The 23,194-nt window shown below is 35.3% G+C and overlaps 1 protein-coding gene across 6 annotated transcripts in view; it reads right to left on the bottom strand.

The window, feature by feature from the left end:
* The window catches only part of CACNA2D3 (calcium voltage-gated channel auxiliary subunit alpha2delta 3), a 546,863-nt gene that overhangs the window by 343,358 nt on the left and 180,311 nt on the right, over window positions 1-23,194 (bottom strand). For all 6 annotated transcript variants that reach the window (XR_003993879.1, XM_030502305.1, XM_030502306.1 and 3 more), the window contains one exon: window positions 10,784-10,900. Coding sequence is in view for 5 of the 6 variants with exons in the window: in XM_030502306.1 (XP_030358166.1) it covers window positions 10,784-10,900 (117 nt within the window). In the remaining variant the exon portion in view is untranslated. The remainder of the gene's footprint in view (window positions 1-10,783; window positions 10,901-23,194) is intronic.

The raw sequence follows: 23,194 nt of genomic DNA, 5'->3' as shown, positions 1-23,194 counted from the left end.
AACAGCAAAAAGGTTTAGCACAGTAACACATACAACATCAGACATAAAGCATCTCAAGTACAAAAGTGATTAGACAATTGCCCTGGACACCTGCACAGTCACCACAGAGCTAAAAACCACCCAAATGGGAAGATGGTTTAATATGGTTTTAAGCCATCACTGCCATCCCCATAAAAAGAAAGGAAAAAGGGGGGAGGAGGAGAAAAAAACACCCCAAAGACAACAACAAAAAGCAGCATCTCATCCAATGAACAAGGGAGAAAAAAAAAAGCCTCTTGGGTTTTTGTGTTGGGGTTTCTGGACTGGATAATTCTCTTCTAATTCTCAGGCTATTCTGCACAGCCACACAAACACTTCCCACAGCACAATAGAAGGACAGGAAAAGTAATGGAGAACGAGACAAGCAAGCACTTGTGGAAGCCAACGGGGAAACTTCTTTTTGAAGAGCCAGTGACAATTTCCAAGAACATCAAAGCACAGGCTAGGCCAATTCAGATGTCTAACGGTAACGAACAAAGCTTGAAACTTTTTCTTGGTATTCATCAAAAGAAAGACTAGATTTACACACTTGATGTTCTAGTTAGAGCTTCAAGTCTGATCTTTATTACAGTTGCCTTTCACACAGCTGTTAAAATAAACTCCAAAACAAGAATGTTAACTGTTTCAGTTCACTCACTCTGAAAAAAACCCTGCTTTTCCAGTAAACAAAGCAGTATCTCACCTCACTTTCAATCTGCTTTTGTCTCGCAAAAGTGTTTCACATAGCACTAGGCCAGTCATGATAATCCTGAACTCCCGATTTACTCAAGCAGAAATTATGGCCATCTAAAATTCCATGCTTTTGCAGAGAATTTCTTTACTCCCACCCTCATTGGAAGCTGAACAGAATGATCAGAGAGCCCGTGCATGCTGCTAGAGTCCATTTGGTTTTCCAGTCTTAAACAAAATGTTCAAGTGGGGGAAGGAGAATGATGGGTTTCCTTTTTAAATCTAGAACTTGTAATTCTATTCAGATATGAAGATAAAAGTAACTACAGTGTCCAGGGAAAATGAGATGAGGCAGAATAACTTTTGAACCACTAAAGTGTTAAAAATCCCAAAGGAGAAAGAAACTCTGCTGACCAGCACTGTGTACATTTGGAATACGTGATCGTCTGTTAGAGACAATCTAACAAATGAAGTAACCTGAAAGTATTTTAGATTAAGCAGGCATCTTCCTACCTAATTACACTGAAGTCAAATAAACTCAAGAATGGTGGAAGTGAAAAGGATAAATGGGATATTTGCCCTCTGTTGTCTGTGTAGGAGGTTCTTCTCTCACAAGGGTGCCCCAGTGGAAGTTTAGGCTAATCTAATATACCTGGCCTAACATAATAACCGCTAGAAGCTCTATCACAGATAAAGAGCAGACTGAAGAGTGAATTCTCTAAAAAAATAAATAAATAAATAAATAAATACATACTAATGAATTCTCTTTACAGCTCTTTTCATTGACATGCTTCTGAGCACTTCAAAATGAAGAATCACCCACAGATGACAGTGTCTCTCCTACTCAAAATATTGATAAATGACCATTCATTAAATCCCTCCAAGAAAGCTATTAACAGGCTCCTCCTTACTATTGCTCCAAGCATTCTCCCGTGCTCCACAGACCGAACAGAGGAGTCTAGCATCATTCATGTAACGAGAAAGAGGCAGCAGCTTAAAAACCCACTCTGTAACGAATGCAGGTTATGCCAAACAGAGCGTTCTCTCTAAGAGGATACCGTTTCTCATTACCTAAGCATTAAATCGAATGTACATAAGGTTTCAGAAAGCAGGCTAATGTTACATGAACAGCAAGCAAGCTATAGTGCATCTTCTCTAGAGAATATTTATAGCAAATTAATAACATGTATGAGTAAACACTCTAAAAGTGAGCTGACTGAACATTTTCCATTTTTTTAATGACATAAAAGTACCAGTATTTATAAAATTTGAGAATTGTCTTTATCATTCCAAAACCAGATTTAGTTATGTGTATTTATAATATGAAATTATAATTATAATTGAAAGTTGAACAGGTGACAGTTGTGCAAAGCGGAATTAAGTTTTAATTATAATACATTACTATTTAAAGTGACTCATTTAAATCACCCATTGAACAGCAAGTTGGACAATAGGACTGTATTTGTTAAAATAATTTATGATTATGTAAAACATTAAAATATGCTAATACTCTGAAACAGCAATAAGAAAGAAAGCTACATGAGGCTAATTTATCCTACTTCATTCTTCCAAAACTACTTTACTGGGGTTTTTTACCCTGCTGTGTGGAAATGTTATGTTGATGGCAAAGACTGAATGTTATGTAGTTTTGCAATGAAGTCTAATACAAGAATTACTATGTGAAGTGGCTGGGGTTTGATTTTTCTCTGTGCCTGTATTTTCAGATAAGTGCGCTATATTTGAATGCGCTATCTTTAAACACTTTTAATTTCTTTTCTCGGCACTGAAGATGAAACCATCATAATTGTCTCCAGCAGCAAATGCTTTTAAGTTTTCTCTACAAGTGTTTGTTTTCCTCTCTTTTTTAAGGGTTTTTTTTTCTTTTTTCTAAATTTGAACTTGCAAAAGAAATTCACTAAATTTCCTAAGACTGGCTAGGCTATGTGTGGACTTTTTTTTTCCCCCCACATACAAATAGGTCAGAGTTTTAAATACAGCCAAAATTTCAAAGCATAGTTCAAGTTGCTTCATTTTTTTGTAAATATTGATTTCAAGACAATGAAAGCTCCAAATTTAAAGAGCCATGGAGATGTACATTTAGGAAACAGTAGTTCCTAGATATTGCATGGACCAGGTAATTTACATAACTCCCTAGAAATCCTGACAAATACATACCCCTGAATCTCTCAAATATGATCAACACAAACTACCGCTCCTTCCTGAAAAAAGGTAGCTAGCAAGTTCATATTTTTTCTTTAACAAGTATCAGTCCTCAGAGATCAAAAACGAGAAAATTCATTGTAAGCAGAGAAAAACATAAAAGGGTTGATTTAGAAAATTCTTTTGATCTAATTAGTCATTGCAATGAAAGAATTCCTGAACTTTTAAGAAATAAATTATTAAGCAGAAGAAGAAAGATGTCCCAGAAGTTCTGCTGGTTTTATTTTCTTCCCGTGTAAGTTAAATGGTGAGAAACTTCGTATGTATGTGAAAAAGCAATTGAATTTTTCAGGTTTTGCCTCTTCCACCCCACCACTACCTGTTTAAAGAATAGCTTTCTCAGCTAACCTGGATTTTAGGACACTTAAGAGTTAGATGAAGGTTTAATCACTGCTTTTTGTCTCTCTGCTATGATTCAGAGAGCTCTACAAAATCCCTAACTTCCATTAAACCTATCTGTTCCATTACGTAGATGGTAAAGGTATGAGATAAACTGATTGTACTTCATCCCTTCATTTCTTTTGTTCACCAGCGTTGTGCCTGAGGGCAGTCTGAGCACTCATATCGCAGCTCTGTGACGGTAATGAAGGTTAAGAGAAGCTCACTAACGCTCCAAGAAAAGGAACCCCCATACCCATCCCCCCACTTTCAGAATTCATAGCAACATCTATTTACAAATACACACATTTCTTGGGAAACTCAAAGAACTAAAAAACAAAGCAGCAGTACGTGATCTAGCTGATCTGCAATAGAGTAGGTTTGCTAATGCTTCATTTGGTTAAGATCCTAACTTCTACGCAAAAGCAGCCCTTAAGTGCAGTGGCAATAAGTAAACAAAAATATTTGCTGTGCCTTTAAATACTCTTCCAACTGTGACTATAAGGGTTATGTATTAGGCTACTCTGACCATCAGCAGAATGCTAACCATCTTTTCATTTTTCTCCTGTAGTCTGATTTTGCCAAAAAGTAAATAAAGCTCTTCAGAACAGAAATCCATCACTTACATACAAAGGATACCAGTAGAACTATGAATAAAATTCAAATGATAGCAAAAGTAACTAGCAACAATTACAGTTAAAATACTAAATGTGAATATGAAAATATTGCTCAAAACCTTGAATATGTTAGCAGTAATTAATACAAATGTAGCTATCTCTCCTTTATTCATTATGTCTTTATTCTGCAATTTAAAACTATTTTTAACTATTTATTGTGACACTGGGTTGATTCACCACAATTTCTTTCCACCCACAAGCATTCATAATTTTTTCCTCCAGTAATTTTATAAACATAATGGGGATTTTCATATTTTTCTTTCCTCATTTCCATTTGCTGATAAAAACAACCCATCCTACTACATTCAAAAAAAAATATTTAAAAAAAAAATAGGGATCAGAATAGCACCCATTGAGCAGCACAATTTTAAATAGTGCATGCTGATATCCATTTTTCTTCCTTCTAATTCTGCAGATGCAAAATAGCTCAATGAGGGAACACAGTGGATAGCAAAAAACTTTTTATTCTACATTTAGAAATAGTGAGCTTAACAAAGTAATGTTTTGACATTTAAGACCTTTCTACTTTCTATTACATATGAAAAATGAATGATTATTTGCTTCTCTTCTCAACAATGCCATTCCTAATCTAGCCTTGATCAAAGTGATAGAAAATCAGAATAAAACTACAGTGTAATAAAACATACAGTGGGTATTGAAAACAGTGCGCATTTAAAGCGGTCTCTGAAAAATCAGCTCAAAACCCACCTGGAATATTCCTTAGAGTCACTTCATTTTTTCTTTAGGAACTGTAGGAAGCCGTTCTTTTTCAGCTTCCAAGTCAACAAAAATACAATCTAAATACTAAACCCCACCATGCAAAAACATTGTTCCCCCAGTAAATGCTCTTAATTGGCCATAATGACATCGTGGTGACAATCCCAACTTCCCTGAAGTAACAGGATTTAAAGAATTCCCACGTATGCAAGAATGTATACTAGAGATTACATTCCAGCAGTTCTTAAATCACAGACTATATATAAATATAATGCAGAAAATATGGCTATTATTTTAAAATCCCATAGTGGAAGGAATATCAAACATTTTATGCATAATGATGTCTGCATCAGCGACACCTGGCTGTAAGAAAACAATACACAATGGACCTCCGACACTGGTAATGTATTGTGATATATTACGTTCAATATATTCGATCTTTGATATAGAAATAAGTTAATTATACTGCTGGGAAGTTTTCTGAGCTGTAAGATGCACAAAAGATCCAAAGCTCTGCAGGTCCTATGAATGTCTAGACAACAGCAATACTGTTACCTATTATTAGCTCAATAACCTACTTGGATAACCCTGCAGATTCATACCTCCACTTTGAGTTAAATGCTCCTTCAATCTATGTGCAAAATGTACATGTATGCAAGGTATTAATTCAAGCCAGACTTCCTTTAAATTTAACTGAGTAAAAATGTTATTTTATCTAATTTAACAGATATACTCCCCTATATTCAGAACTATATTTGCTTTTGTCACAGACATTCAACACACAAAACTAAAAAACAGCTCAGTGGTCTTAAGAACATAGATCCAAGACTACTGAACAGAAAGGCACATTTATTTGGTTTATTGACTGTTTTGTTTTTAATCCTACGTCAGGTTCCCATTTACCATATAACATCATAATATTTTTTTATCTCTAGCCCTCATCCATTAAATAAACCTTCCATTATTTATTTATTTTATCACCCACACTGCCCTTTCACTGTACTGTGTTCTCCAGTCCTTTCTTATGACTGGGTTTTCTCTGCTTTTCCTCAGGGAGGATACAGACTCTCTTCCCTGATCCTGATGACACTTGCAGGGATTTAACCACTGGCAAAAGTGACAACAGGTTCAAACAAACAATGGGGAAGGAAAACAGTCAATCTCAACTGAAGAACATGACAAAAATTATCCACTCTAAGAAAAAAAGAAGACCCCCAAAAGACTATATATAGTCATCTTTATCAATGAGAACATGTGAAACAAAGACATCTTTCCAAAACCTGAGTTTTATTTAGTTTTCTGTGATTACTCTTGTAATGAGTTCAGTAACATCAGGTGGAAGCAGCAATCCCAAAGTGAATGACTGAAATAACTTGTGGAATGGAAAGGTATTTAACAGTGGGAAAATCAGACTAGTTAAGTTTCTGGTTCCAAAATCCCATTCTAAATGCCACACTCAACCAACAAGAAAACAAACCTACCTTCTGTACCAATGTGTCTGATCAAGTGGGGAAAAACTTTCCATTAAGTTATACACCAAAAACTAGTTAAATTCCAAATACACCCAAGAAAACAGTAAAGTACATGTGGATGGTTTGTAAATAAAAGCTATATTCATTGACCACAATATTCAGTATGAATTCTTTACTAAGCTTTCATAAACAAGCCTATTCAGAGCACTGCAAAATATTTCCATAGAGAAAGAAACTTTAGGACCTTGCCCTCTCAGCTTTGGATTACTTGCCATGATCTCCATGTTCATCCAACCGAGTTCATTTTGCACTCATCAATATATCTCTTTATTTTTAATAAAAATTAATTTATTGATCGGGACAGCAATTTACCGGCATTACTTGGAAATATGTGGATGCAGTACATGTAGTTTAATAATTTGCTTACATATATATGCAAAAAATCAATAGTAAGTTGCATCTGTTGATATTATACATAAGCCTCAAAATACATGTGTGTAAAGATATGTACCAACACAAATGTACATCCACATACTAAAACGTGCTAACCAGATATATATATGAATAAGCACAAACATTTCAGACACATACATTACAATTCAACTGTGCATAAACAATATCACCCTAATAGTATCTGAAAACAATGTAAAGACTGCTGTAAAAATCATCAGTGGGGGGAAAAAAAAAAAAAATCCATTTTTCTTCATTGCAAATGTTTGTTAAATGCAAATGTTGATATTCTCCTCCTTGGAAGCATGTTTGTCTGCATGTGGAATTTCATGATAAAAAGCTTTAAAGTCCATGGTTTCCCTAGATAAACCCCACTGGCTTACTGATGCATGAATGCACTGAAATTGAATTACTGTACAACAGCAATTACTTTTCACAGTACAGTTATAATGAGAATCAGCTTCACAATGAACACCAGGCAGCTACAGCAGGAGAAGTTAATAAAAAGAAATCTCTTATTTGCATTTTCCACTGCAGCAAGGGTAGTTGCCTTAATGAAAAATAATCCTTAACACTCAATTTGCCATCTTACAAGTAAATCAACGATCCTTTTTAAAGGATTCCCTTTACTTGCAAAGAAACACTAATAAAAGTAGAAATTCAACTGCATAGTTTTAATAATAGCCTTTTGAATATTCCCTAGTAACTTATCTTTCTTTTTGATTTTTCACTTCCCTCAGTCTTCCTTTGATTTTTTCCTACCACACCATTAACTAGGAAAAGTAAAAGCACCAAATGAAGTTTTGATTCCTTTTTTTCACTATCAAGTTTGTTGCACCAGTCATTTTTTTACTGAGCATTATGGCATCATGCTCCATTCCTTTTCAGTTTCAAGTAAGTGGAATCACTAAACCTTCTAAAGCTTCTAAAAAAATAAAACCAAAATCACAAATTATTTTAAATTTAGACTGACCAAGAACATTCCTATGAGTAAAATCACTAAAAGTCCAGGAAAAGCAAGTGAAGCAATACCACAAGTGACAGCAAAATATGCGAGACTCTCAAAGGAATTATTTGGGTTTGGCTGTAAAATTAAACTCACTGCTGAACAATATAGGAAACATTTCCACTTATGCCACCTTATGGGCAATAAGATATTTCCCAATTTGAATGTCATAGTCTTAAATGGATACATCTACATTTGTCTCAGCTAGAAACAAAGCATCAGCACCATCAGATCAAAACCACTCTTCAGTGGTTTTAACTTAAATAATGTCACAAATATTCCAAAATAAAATCTGAATTTTCCTCTCTGAAAATCAATCAAGTATGGCAGTACTAGGAAGGAAAGGGTTAACCAAAATATCCTGAACTGACATATATCTAAGGTAAATAGCGAGTACTGGGGGGAAAAAAAGTTGCTTGCAAGGGTTTACATCAGTAAGTAGATGACAAAAGGTTATATAATTGGTTTAGCACTTTCAGTTTTCCATTTATTTTATGTATCTGACAGCACAAAAATAGGACAGTCTGTGATAGGATAATTGCATAGTGAAGGGTAATTCAAACAGTGGATGAATATGATAAAAATCACACTGAACCAACTAATCACTGTGAAAAGCGATGAGACAGAAAGATAAAAATTCAACCAGAATATAAAAGGGGAGGAGGGAGAAGAGAGTTCAAATGTGATTAGTAGCTTCGAACAAGTTAATGTGTTTGAAAGCAGAAAGCAAAACAAAAAAACTGAATGCCTTTTCAAGCCATCCTATTTCTAAATTTCCAGGTCTTTTCTTCTTGGCCTTTCATACAAATTAAACATTTTATATACTGCAGCTTTCTGAATAATTGTCACAGATTGCTATATCTGCTAGAACCTGAAGAAGTATGCTGATTAAAGTGTTTTATCCAAAAAGTACTTTAAATTAAACCATGGATTTTGATGTCTACTTGAAGCTAACTCAATGGATGGTATAGGGTAACATTGGAACATGTTTTCTGAGCATTTGGATTTGAACCCTCATAATTGTCACCCCATTATTTCTAGAGCTGAGAGATATTTTGTAAGGTACTCTTCATTTAGTACTTACCCCAATATTACTGCCAGTGCATCTAAACTACTACTTTGAATTCTAGATTTCAGTGCTCTTCATACAAGTTTCCATCTAAAACTTATGTCAAAATTCTCTTATTTTGAAGGCAAGGTGATACAGTATTACTTTGTCTCAGCATGGAGCTGAGGTCACAGGTCCATAAGAACTTCAACTGCTATCTCACCTCCACAGACATAAGGAGAAAATTATCTATGATATATCAAAGATGGAATCCATGCACAACCTACACTGTACCAAAGGATTTTGTACCTATCAGAACATGAAATACTAAGCACTACTTACCTACCACCAGAACATAAAAGGTCACTCACTACATCTCCAGCAACCAAGATGGATCACTTTATGTAATTTTGGGGGGGTGGGGGAAGAATAACTTTATCGGAAGGTACTCCAAACAGACCATGTTTTAAAGGAAGTGACCCTTGTCCAAACCAAGCTTCTAGCTTCCTTTCCAAAGATGGAAACCTTCCAAAGGCAGGTCTGGACTTCAGTCACATTTTCTGGCACTAAAACCCTTCCACGTATAGTCTAACTTCACAGAATTTAGGTTTATTTTTACTCAGACCATAGTGGCCTATATATTTTTCCTCCTTAGACAAAAATACCATTTGTATGAAGAGGCCAAATCAGCTCTAAACACAAACATTAAAAAACCCCACATTTGTTATAAAATTCTAATTGAGAGACAAACTGCTCTTTCCCAAAACCAATTCACGCTGATGGAACACAGCTCCTCTGACAGCAAATATGCAGCTTGCTAGTGAGTGCTGCTCTGAGAAGGTTTTTTTCCACATTGTTCTGATCTCAAGGCAGCAGTTTACTCTGCTAAGGAACAAGGAAAACACCACCCGTGCCCCGAGTCAATATTTTGCAGGCTCCTGGAAGCTGTGGCACACATAGTGAAGTTTTTCTCTGAAAAACAGACTGTAAAAATAGCATTGTGGGGTTCCATGTTTATTGTCTTTCTCTGCTTCCCTGCCAAGTGTGCTCAGTTTACAAGCTGAAATATGTTTTACTTCACTGCCAGCCCAGAAAATTCAACCTCTAAAATGCAGCCAAATTCCTTCCTCTCTTTTGCACCATAACAAATAATAAAAGGCTGAAGGCGAAATTGCATCTACAGTTACACAAATGGAATCCCTGCCTTTGGGTGATGCCTTCAGCTCAACAGTTGAGAGACAAAGACCTTCAAACTCAATTGAGCAAGCAAATCCGTCTGAAACAGAGATGGCTGGTGGTAAATGGCAACACCATAATGTCCTTTTAGTTCATTGTTATAGGAGATATAACGGGAACTGTTGTTACAGTCACCTAAATTTCTGGTAAAGAACAATGCAAAATGAAAACTACAACACGAAGAGCTGTTATTCTTTAGGACACGTGTATTACAATGAACTCCTGTCCAATATAGTAAAACATAGAAGTCAGAACAAATTTTTTTTTTTTTTTAATGGTAAGTCTATCCTAATAGGACACCAAAGCTACTACAAAAGAAGGATCAGAACGGAGAACCAAAAACACACCCGAGCAAAACGTACAGATGTACTTTCTTAGTGATCAATAGTTGCCCTTAGAGTGATGTAGTACTTACCACAATTAAAGGAATTTTTTATTTAGTCCTATTTGAGGTATCTGCATCTCTTTCTAGATTTGAACTAAAGGGCAGTTATTGAACTCTGAAGATTCCTTGCAGTAGTATTTTTGTAATAGTGAGCAGTGAAATTAAGTCTGCTTTGATTTGGTAATTTGAAATTTAACATTTTAATGCAAAACTATACATCATTATGCTTTACTGAATACAAATGACAGCTTACAAACTCATATGGGAAACCAGTAGTCCAAGCCTAGTTATACTCTTGCATTTATCTGTTGATGGTATAAATACCTTATATCTATTCTCTTGAACACTGATCCTAGAGTATTTCCAAATGCTTTAGCATTCCAATTCAACACCTTCAGTTGCCAGTACAGCTTTCAGAGCAGAGCCTAAATATTTATATATTGTTTTACATCATAGAATGAAATACCAGATTGATCTGCTGCTTACCCGCACAGCTTCAGATTTTTTATGAAACATTTCTTCCATATTCTTTGCTAACTTTTTCACAAGCTGAAGACCATCAATTTCTTCTATTGCAACATCCTTCTCATATTCTTTGTATTTCTGGAAAAGAAGAAAAAAAAAAAAAAAAACAAAAAAAACCCCAAAGAGTTAGGGAAAAGTTACTCACAGTGAACTAGATGAAATTTTGACAACTAATTATTAGTTTCATGTTACACTTTTGCTGACATTCTTAATTTATTTGATGTTTATTTCTGTGACAGAAGGCTGCTTTGTGCCAAGACACTGTCACAGGGATAGAACAACTGGGTTAGAACCAGAATTCCATTAAGAAAATGTAATAGAAATATTTATCTTGTGCACTGTAGGAAAACAATAAATCCCCTTCACAACATTTAAATTTCCCCTCCCCACAACTGAAAAGCAGCCCAAAAAAAAAAAAAAAAAATATATATATACATATATATATAAAATCCTCATATCCCATCCAAAAAATCACTTAAAAACAGTGATTGCTTGGCAATTCACTGTGCCTTAGCAACCTAGGTATCCTCCTCAGCTGAACTTCCCGTAGATGTCTATTTCATGAGCTTTATAAATACTCAGAATCATAGAAAATCATAGAATCATAGAAAATCATAGAATAGTTAGGGTTGGAAAGGACCTTAAGATCATCTAGTTAATTACATTATAAATACTTATACTACAAACTTATCCAGACATTCGTAACTTTCCATGCAAAGAAAACCCTAAATAAACCACAAACATGAGTCTTTATCCAAATGCAAACAGAAAAGTATCCTTTATACGATATGGATGAGCATTACCTTATGGTCTCTTTCACAGCATGAATAACTCTCAGCCTAAGCACAAAAAATATATTCAAAACAATTTTTATCCTCTTTTATGCATATCAACCTTTTTTTCTGTTGTGTCTTTCTGTTTAATTAGTGCTTATAATGAAGCTTGTAAGAATATAATTAAAAAAAAAAAAAAGGCATTTAATACAGAGAATATTGCCATTTCCCATGTCATTCCACTATAGCCTGTGCTCTAAGTGACGGCTTTCAGTCTAGTTATTGCTTATCTCTATATAAAATATGTATGATTGTGATGACCTAATTATTTCCCATTACCAAACTCTTAACCTATTCACATAATGGTACCTCCACATTACTATGAGGAAGATTAAAAGCATGCCTGGCTTCTGCCAGCTTTAGCCCTGTGTCCAAAAAATATCTTCCAAACCTCTAAAGCAGACTCTAAGGGCAACCCACAGCACAATACTTGAGTTAATAAAATGAGCTGGCATCATTAGAAAGGTTTATCATTAAAATTTGCCTGTAGAATAATAATTATCTTCAAAACTTGTACAACTCCAGAGAGAGAAGGAAGAATTAAGGGCATCAAAACCAGTGGCTCAAATCACCTGGATGAACACTTAAATGATCAAAACAGTGAATAAGTCAGGACCAGTCATGTCCCGTCTGGTGATAGAAGGTGGTAGAAGGAAAGACTCTACTGAATGCCTGTGCATGTTGTACTCATTCCTTCTGACAAAACTAATTTTCCAGATGAAGAGACACATTGGACTTGCTTTACACTTTACACTTCCCTATAAAAAATTGTGTGAATGTTTTGATAAGCAAATAATATTTGGTAAAAAAATCATTTGCAGACAATTTAGTAAAATTATTAAAAAATACAAAGTCAACAGTAAATATTGAGGACACCAATTTTTTTTACATTCTGTAATTTCAGTAGTAATTTCATTTTTCCACACTATTTCATTTTATGAGGCTTCAGTCTATCCGAGACTTTAACAGTAACCTAAGCAAGGCAAGACACCCTAAGCAGACCATCTGCATTTCGCTTCCTGGAGGTATAAGAAGGAGTTCTAATTTCAGCTCTCCAAGTCCATTTATGCCATTACCAAACTCACTACTCTCCACTCTGAAATAATTAATTTAGGATAGTACAGCGATATGTCTAGAATATTATTTTTTTCTTATTTACTGGAGAAAATACAAGAACACAGTAGACAAGAGAAGTAAATGTTCTTGTAACAAATACTGTGATAAGATGTAGCAAATTAACAGTGAATTGAAAACATCCCCAGTTAATGATGTCAAAGTTCCACAGGATTTGAAGCTTTGTAGAATTTAAAGCAAATGAAACGAAATGCACTGCCATGAACAACTATCATATCTATTATGCCAATAGATCAAGTACAAATTTGAATAACTTATTTCAAGCTGCACCTATCACACTCAACATACCAAGTTCTGATAAAAAGGGTTTGCTTCAGACCTGACCTTTCAGTTCTACTTGAAAAGACCAGACATCTTGCATGGTGCGTAGTCAATTGCTGGAAACCTTTAAGAACATTTGCAATAAACTAGGAGCATTTACTTGAGCTGCAAGACCTTGGCAACCAAAAGGTTTACATAATAAGAACTTTACATAATAACATGTATTTTACATTCAGTATTTCATTGCCATAAAAATACTTCTATTATTTTTTCAGCATCAGTGGAAGGTTCTAAAACAGGAGAAATTATGTGGTGGGAAAAACACCAGCTGTTTTTAGTATCCTTGTGCTCAACTGATTGTGTCTAGAAGGAAGAGGTGCCAGCTTAACCTGTGCATGTCTATGCACTTCCTCTTAGTACTCAATGTGCATGAGGCAAGAAATTTAGACTCAATGTAGGAAGCAGTTGATTTTATACCAATGCAAGAAACCTGAATCACAGCAGATAGTGAAAAAACAAAACCACAATAAAACTGTAACAAAAGATGTCATTAATAATGGATTATCTTCCTTTCACTCCAGAGGGCTATCTGACCTGCAGGCTCTCATCATTTCCCTACTGCTAGATTTTTTACATATTAAGTGTTTTTAATTTAAATAAATTAGCTAAACCAGCAAAGACCTAGTCCCTTCGAAATAAATTTGAAATAGTTTTAAAATGAAATTATTTATTTTAAGGTGATCTTGAGAAAACAACAGTGTGACACTACAGTTGTAATTAAGCAAAATGCTGTCAAAGAGAGTGGTGAAAAAACCTAGATTCCAGGCCAGGATGTCCTTTATATTCCAGACCTGCAAACTACCTTGTAAGTACTGCTACTCTGGATGGCTCTTCTAAACAGTGCCCTAAATTAGCCATTTCCCTCTGCTGTAAAAAAAGATGTTTACAATAAAAATTTTGGGTAAAAAAGAAAAAAAAAAAAAGAAAAAGAAAAAGGTGGGGGGGAAGAAACCTTTTTTTTTTTTTTTTCAATATTCCATAATTTTCTTCCAGTAAAAATACTGAAAAATTCTCATCAACATGTACAACATACCCAGTAATATATTTCAACTGTTATTAAGTAAAAGAAAACACCCTTAACTTTGCTATAAATAATTGACTTGCATAACAAAAGCATATGGAAGAGTCAGAGATGGACTTCTCTTTTCATAAGTGGATTTCTAATTGTCTAGCTGTCTAGAAGATGGAGCAAACACAACTTCTGATTTGCTGAGTTATAAAAAAAAAAAAAACCTACTTGAAATGCTGACTCTTTCTGCTTGCAAAAATCAGCATTCAGTAGGAAATTCTCCAAAGAGACAAGAACATTTATCATTTAAGAAAGCACGCAAAAAAATACGTTATTTCTTCAGTATCTGTTTTGCCAGATCATTTCACATAAGCACCAGAGGAACACAGGCAGTACTTCACTGTCAGAACTTCTAACACGAATTTTCATGGATTTACGTGTGGGGACTTTTTCTTGTGTGGTGAATGATCATCTAGAAATAACATACCAGAAAGCAAACTATACAAAACTCAAGTCTGAAGCATTTAATGCAAGCCAAGTATTTGGCACTGAAACAGCAACAACAAACACACACACACCCCCCCACTACCATCCTGATTAAAGAAAGGTATTTACTCAAAAGGAACTTTGTAGTAAGCCTTTAAAAGTCATCTGTCAGTTTGTGTTGCATACTAGGAACTGATATACACCTCTGAGGTGTATGTATAGCTATAGCTTGCATAGTTGTACATGTTCTACAAATGTTGCTATTTGAAAGGTTCTCTCACATACATGTTTTACATATATATGTATATAGATTTTTTTGTTTCATAATGAAAAAGCAGAACCAGAATACAAATGGAAGATCAAATATCTATTCAATCTACCCACTGTTTCCATGAAAAAAAGTGTTTACTCCATGCCATTTGAAAAAACCAACACAACAAAAAAAACCCACCCCACACCAAAACCATTTTCAGATGTTCATGTCTCAACATTGCAAATGTAAAATGAGATTACAGAAACATGCTCTTTTGCTTAAATCACCAAATTCTATTTCAGCGAATATCTACTGCCCAGTAGAAAGGCTGTGCAGTGCACTGCTTGAACCATTTAAACTTGCTTCACACTCTGACATGTCAGTCCCTACATTGACTTCCTTTGGTGCAAAAGCGTTGGTTTGAAGTGCCACAGGAGTTAATTGGCTTATTAGAACTATTTTAATTCTATGTTTGAGATGTCCTGGCAATCAAATGTAATCAATAACTGAGGCTGCAAGGCTGCAAAAAGCTTACAGCTAATACAATTTTCAGCTCTTAACGTTGTTTCTTTAGTTACAGAGTCAAAAGCTATGTCAGTCTTAAAGAGTTCTGTCTCAGTTAATTCTTCACCCCTAAACCCATGGATTTCTTCACTGATGTTGACATTCATACCCAAAGTAACCTTGGATTTTTAGGTCAAGATCTTCTAGAGTTTAGGAATCAGAAGGTTAATTAAACACTACATTTTCATGCATCAAAAAAAAGTGTTTTTTCTTTCACTAATCTATTCCTCATTGCAAGCTAAAATAAAACTCACATTCATTTTTTTATACTTTTCTCATTGTGTAATGACTTTTTTTATGTGTATGTTATTAACACTACTGCACAAACTTTAAAACAAATGACATTTAGGGTGGTTTAAAAACACCTAACTCCTAAAAAGGACTCTTGTGGTTTTTAGCTTTGGTTTAGGGGTTTTTTTAGGGGTGGTTCGTTTTGGTTTGTTGTTTGCTGGTTGGTTTTTTTTGGGGGGTGAGGGAGGTTACTGTTGTTTTGGTGAGGGGTTTGTTGTTATGGGGGTTTTTTTATTGTTATTATAAAACCCAAACCTTATCGTTTATGTGGAACAAACCAACAATGTAGTCACATCAGGTGCTGCCTTACACCACTAACAGTTCTGTTGAAAATTAAGGTGCTATGCACAGAGCAAGGCTTTCCATTATTAGTGAAATATGACTGAGCTTTGGAAATCAAAACTAAGAATATAAATTGCTTTTGATGTGGAAAACCCGACGCAGCAATTTATAAGACAATATTATTTTAAAATACTACATGTTCAAATTAATGGGACTAAAGCAGCAAAAGTTCAAACCTTATGTGACCCAAGCTCTTGCAGCACTTTACCACACCAGCACCCATCCCTTCTCCACATGTGAGATTGTAGAGCAATTCCCAGCAGAAGATTTAAAACTATACAGCACAGCCTCTTAATGCTTCATTAGAAGTGAGGGGTCGCTAATTATGTATGAGCTGTTGGAACAAACCTGTACTTGAAGCCAAATAAAAAGCAGTCTCCAGAATTACATGTGCATGAGAGTGGGAATATGAGCTTTTCCACTGAGCAGAAGGGTACTCAGATGGCACTACCATAGCAGAGATATCAAATACAGATGGTGCGTTCCTCTGATAGACTCATCTGCAAACCTCTCCTTAGCAAGATTTTGTATTTTCCCATTACCACATTGACCCTATGGCAGTATGAGTTGTTTTTTTCTTTAGAGTGCCACTCTTCTGTTGTTGTTCTCTGGTCCTCCTTACTCTAAAATGCATTCAGTGGAGCAACTTTAAAGGCATTAAGAAAATAAGCAATAGTAAGAGTTGTTTTTGTTTTGTTGTTGATGGCTGGTCAGCATTCATAAACAACATTATTTTAGTTCAGAGCTGGTATAGAATTTTCACCCACAGAGCTCCAAAGACTTTATAAAAGGAGTATCTATGACAATCTCTATTCTGTACGTGAGGATATTGAGATACACATAAATTCAGTGACATGCTCAATGTCACACAACAGTTCAGAACTACAAAGAGAACAAGCTCTCTTGATTACTCTTCCAGTGCCCTACCCAAAAGACCACAGATAACTTTGTTAGCTTCAGCTTGATCTGCATGGAAAGATGAGTCACAGCAGCATATTTCTGCTCACCTTGACATTAGAGAACTCCTTGATAATTGGGAGTTTATGTTACACCACATTACACACTCCTATTAACCTTTACTGAACCTCTTTGTGCTGATGAAATCCATCAATGACCAGTGTGATGGCACACATTTTCTTTTGTGCAGAGAAATTTTTATTCACTTCATCAAATGCCTCCAAGAAGCCCTACATTAACCTGTCATATTTGACTCTCATCACACGCTGGTGTCTGAGCAACTCCTGTTGCCTCAAACTCCCATTCAGTTACTTCATAAAATACATCTGGAAATGCAAAATATTGAGATATTTGTGGCATACTATTTTACTATGGTTATCTACTCATAGCTGTACCTGGTGTATTATAGTCAAAGATCAGCTATCCTGGGAAATTTGTTACCATCAGCAGACTTGATAAGGTTACTGCTCCCCTTGCAAAATAATTTACACACAATGTAAGTATCTTACAGTCATTATGAGGGCACTATATCCGCAGTATAATTAATCTTTACAAAAATATTTACTTATCACCTTTTTTTACCTCAGTGCTACATACAAATGCTACAAACCCAAATCAGTTAAAGCATTAAGCTGAACAGTAATGAAAAGCAAACAAACCAAACAATTCCTGATTTAGCAATATTCCTCTGCCCTGTGTGTGAAATGTCTCCACACAAGATCTCTTCTCAAACCTTTGCACAACTAGATATGTATAAGCATACCATGTAAACAGCAATAACAGGAAGAGTCTTGAATATATACCTGGTTAAAACAGCTGAGCTAGTGTGGAAAGATACAGGCTACTCAACAGTATAGAGTATTTCTCATCACAAATAAAATTTAAAAGCAGAAGTCACACTGACAATGCATAAATCGCAATATTCTCTAATAAATAAAAAGATAAGGAAGCACAATCCAGGAATTTCAAGTGCTTGCTCTAGAAGACTGATTCGGTATTGCAATTTTTACTTGAAGTAATTAATAAGCTTCTGCTAAACAACCATCACCAAAAATGGGTGATCCAAATAACAGTCTAGATAGGACATCTAATTCTAAGCAGTTGAACAGAGGTTGGGAATACGGTCCCATCTTTCCCTTTAACAGAGCTACTCTGGGTCAGGGCTAACCTGAGTAATAAGCATTGGAGGTTTGCCTTGCCGTTGCACCCAGTAGCATTGGCCGAGGGGACTTTGAGCTCTTTTGCAACAGAGTGCCAACTCACCATCTTCCCTGACTATAAACTCAATCATATTGAAAATGGCTGAAAAAGCAAATTACTGTCTTGTAAATTCCTTTAGGCAGCTGAAACATCTTCACGGGCCAGCATGAGTGTTTTAAGAACCAGTTAACCAAGGCTATTAAAAACTGCTTTACAAATACATTTTATAGCAGCTATGTTATTATACATAACTTTGCTTCTATTTTAGAAGAGAACATAAAGCCCCCATTTAAACCAAGAAAGAACATTCTGGAACTGCCCTGGAGACTCTTTTTCCATACCAATGTACTTGATACTCTTGAAGACTCACTACAATGTATTGTATGAACTGCTTTAAATAATGAACAAAAACCCCACAGGTATAAATCTGCAGAATCACAGTATGACCAAGAGCAAATGTTCATGCAAGGCAAAGCCATCACTGTATTTTCCAGTGAAAGCAAGTATATTACAAGCATGTACATTTAATTCGCTTCTCACAAAAGTCTGAAGGAACATAAGAATGTGGTCCTTTCATCCTGGATAGTTATTCTGAGTTACTGAAGATTAAGAAGTAGGAAGCTTGACAACTTACTATTTTCACCAATTTCTCAGCTGGGATGAGATACTACAACATTGTCTTTTGTACACCAACCTGCATCGGTCTTCTCTGAAAGCTTTATGGTTACTGGAAACAAGGGCAACCAAAAGAAGCAGTTTGCTTTGTGCTGGAAGGTCACAGGATACATCCATAAACTAATGCAATAGACTTTCTTTATAATGTTTTTTCTCATTACACTTCCTTTTATCACTGTATGTCTCTCCCTCCTATTGTTCCATTTCTGTGGACCTATGCTTGCCTTACACACCCAGCTGTTGTTCTGGATTTCAGTATTTCCATATGCTTTTACCAGACAATGCTTATTTTCAATCTATCTTGAAAAACTAGACAATTGTCTCCCCACCTTCCACGGTTGCCCCTCAGTGAGCAATAAAATAAAATGAGCAAGAATGCAAGCTAGAGACAACGTACAGACACAAAAAATGAAGTGCATTCTGAAGACAAACCTTTGCTTAGCAATATCCATGTCTTGTGACAAGATTCAAAAGCACTGCTCATTTAGAATAGCTAATGGTTATTGCTCCTCAGAAAAAGAAACATGTAATCTCATCTCCTTGGGACACAAACTCTGCTTGCAATTTGCAGTGTTCTCTATAACTAACATTCATCTGCTTGGATAATACTTCTAAAACTTTACCATTTGCCTTGTGTGGGATCTTCAACATTAACTCTTAAATGGGCTTTATTTCATTGTTTGTCACTATGAAGGACACCCAGCATTGATCCCTGCTGCTATATCTCATCATTGCACTTTTCTGTATCCACTTGATAAAAGTATTTATATTGATTCAGGGTTTTAGACAGGTATCAGAACACTACGTTGATATCAAAGTGGACTTGTAATAACAAGAAAAAGAACATATGAATATCTGAACTCAGGTGCCTAAATTTAGGCTTCCAATTCTTCATTTGATCACTGAACATGAAAAAATGTTTTATTTTCAAACACCTAAACTCCCCTCAACCACATCAAAGCCAGCAATGCCAGTATGTTCCCAGCATCTGTGAAAATCAGACCACCTGCACGTGCGTGGTCTGTGTGCAGATGTCTTGAGGAGAATTCAGCAGGACAACTATAAAACAAGCAAAAAACCAACCAAACAAAAAACAAATAAGCAAAATTGGAAAACAAACAATAGCATTTGGCACTGCATGGAAGTGTGAAAAATTTGTGGTTTTGCCACACAAGCTAATGTTTTTCCACTTTCATATGTGATTCTCGGTCACTTATAAAACTTCACAAGAAACAGTACATTTAGGTAGAACAGTATTTTCTTTTAAAGTGATTTCTTTTAAAGCCTCGTAAAACCAACTGGCAAACACAAGGAAAAACAAAGGGTTAAAGTTTGAATGCCAAACCACATTCAATCTAATATTTAATAATTGTCTTTGAAAGACTGTAATATGATATAAACTAATGGCCGGTATAACACAATGTACCCAGATCTTTTTCTCTTTGGATCATTTCGCTATAATGCACGTATTCTTAGACTGGCATGCTGTTAGATCCCAATGTGTTTTTTCCCCCCTCAGGGTTCTATTCCCCGCCTTGCACTTTTAAAAACAAAGCTTGAAACCTAGTTAAATAAAAGCCCTGTGCATTAAACAACACACACATCAAAACCACATTTGGAGCTCTGTAGCTCTTGCTTTGTTGTGGGTTTTTGTTTTGTTTTTAATGAAAATTGGATTAATAATCTACAGAATAATAGCCTTAGTATATATATCTATATATATACTATATATATCACACCCATGCTATTGCATAAGCAGGTATTCCAAAACATCACTGCAAAGAGAAAATAAACACACTGTGCAATTTAAAATTCTGCAGAGAGGAGAAGGAAGAATATCAGCCTCAAATCTCAGTCCTCATTTTCCTCTGAAAGCACTAGACATTTGTTAAAGTGGACACAGTTCTCTAACATCATTTTCATCAAAACATATGTCAAAAAATAACCAGATTCAGACTATCTACTTACAAATTCACATAGTCTCATGCCTGTATTACGGACTTCTCCTCTCACCAAAAAGAGGCAGATACCAAACAAGAAAACAAGTTGACTACTAAACTAGGTTAGACTTTTGTGTATTTTCTGTATTTATATGTAAGTATTTGATCAGATTAGTGATCGTTTGCATCATATGTACAGAGATGCTTATTTATTTTTTGTCTGCTTCCCAAAGTACTAGGAAGTTTTTGTAACTTAGAAATTCATTACATTACCAACAGAGTTCATCTCACCTAAAAACATAAAGCATATTGCATATAGCACCATGACAGCTTATCACCATCGTGCATAGGAATGAACCATCTAAATCTAGAGTCTATAATAGAAAGCATGAACTAATACATTTATCAGCGAAAGTATGGAACTTTGCACTAGAAAGGACCCAGCAACAGCTTTGTTTTGCTTAGTCAATAAACCACTATTAATGATAATATATCTACGAATTAGAGATGCATCAATCTGAATAGCAGAGACTAGAAGCCATTAATAATAGTCAAATCAATACTATGAAGTCGTAAAGAATACAGTGTGCTCTCCTTCAGGCTAATGGTAATTAATTTACTTTTGCTTCTTTGACACATGAGAGGAAGCTAGTAGAACACTTTAATCACATAAAAGTTGTTAATTAGAAAAAGAACACATACTGTTATCTCCTTACTCTATCTTTTCTCTTTTCATATGCTTAAAAAAATTATTTGCACACATCTAGAGAAAACAGATTGTGGTTTAGGAGCATATGCATCTACTGGCTGATATTTTCAAATACCACAATTTGGAAGTTTGCTTCTTAAAAGATCTTGTTGGCATGTTCATTAGTATAAACAGTTAATGTCTAAAATCATATTTCTGCAACACAAATACTCTACTAGGTAACATATGTATAGAACAGTTTTAAGCCTTATGTGGTTCATTACACCATAATAGAAAGCCTGAAAAATTATGTTTGCTTATGTTCAGGTTTAGTTTATTTTACTCAGCCTTCACTAGTTAATTAAATAATGCCTTTTTTGCAATTAAAAAAGAAGACTAGGTTTAAGAGATCTGAAACTAGCAGAGGCATCCCCTTCTTAGGAAATAAAAAGATTTAGTGGTCCTTTTACTTTGCAGTACTGGCTCTAGACCAGCAAGCCTCTAGGAGAGGAAGAAAAATAAAGCTGCTGGTTCCCTGGTTTTATAATGAGTGCCATTGCTTTCTGAAGAAGAGAATTTTAATATTCATTGTGTTTGAATTCTTTTAAGTACTATTTTTGTACAAAGCAAACTTTATATTTCTACAATTAACAGTTCATTTTCACAAAGACATCAAAATTAAAGTTTCCATTTTTAAAACATATTCTTCGTTATAACAACAAAGCCATCAGCCAAATGCTACCGTTTCACTGCTAAATAAAAATACACAATTTCACTAAACCTCAGGACATCAAAAAAAGCCACCTGAATCACAGGTTACTGCCTGCCAATCTATTGATTAATTCTTCTCTGCCCACCACAAAGCAATGACCTTCTTGGTGAACTGCATTCAAGCCTCTAAGCCAGCATAATAATTAACGTATACTTAAGTTAAAATCACAAGTGTTCTGCCTGCTTCAATAGGACCGAATCAGCACTTAAAGATATTTATGTGTGAATTAGGGTCCCAGCAGTCATTCTGCCGACACATGCCTATGTAGTTTTGCTAAACTCATGCCATCTAGCTCAAAAAAAAAAAAAAAAAACTTCAGAGACTGACCTTGACCTTTGGTTGTTTACCAGCAACTGTGTAAAAGACTCATAATGTAGGGGCACATCTCTTGTGAGCTTTCTAAAGTTTTGCTGTGAAACAACATAGTGCACATAACCAAGGGCAGAATACTTTCAATTTCCAACACCAGATTTTGTCATATTCACCTACTGAAAAGTTGTAAGAATTATTTAGATGCTTGTCAAACTCCACCCTGCAATATAAACACCCTGAATTTACTTGCACAATTTCTCTCACAAAAATACAATTTTTCCCTTATTATTACGAATGTACAAAGATCAGTGTACAGCAATAAAATATAATTGCAGCAACTGGACATTCTGTTTGCATTTGGAGGTGCAGCAGAGCCAGTGCTGCCTGTTCAGGACTGCCAGAGGCATACATCTGTTTGTGCAGTTCTAGTTCAGTAGTTTAAGGAATGAAGTATCACCTCATTACAGAACTGCCATGTATGAGTGAATTTGTGGAGCTTGCCCTCCTCACAGTCAGACAGTTCTAATCTCCTTGCAAACCACAGTGGCAGCGCAGAGATGAAGTGTTAAGCTTACAGGCCTCATCTGTACCATCA

This window comes from Strigops habroptila, chromosome 11 (genome assembly GCF_004027225.2).
Source record: "Strigops habroptila isolate Jane chromosome 11, bStrHab1.2.pri, whole genome shotgun sequence".
Taxonomy (NCBI): domain Eukaryota; kingdom Metazoa; phylum Chordata; class Aves; order Psittaciformes; family Psittacidae; genus Strigops; species Strigops habroptila.
Note: the sequence above shows the minus strand (reverse complement) of the source record. Positions and strands in the feature narration are given on the sequence as shown.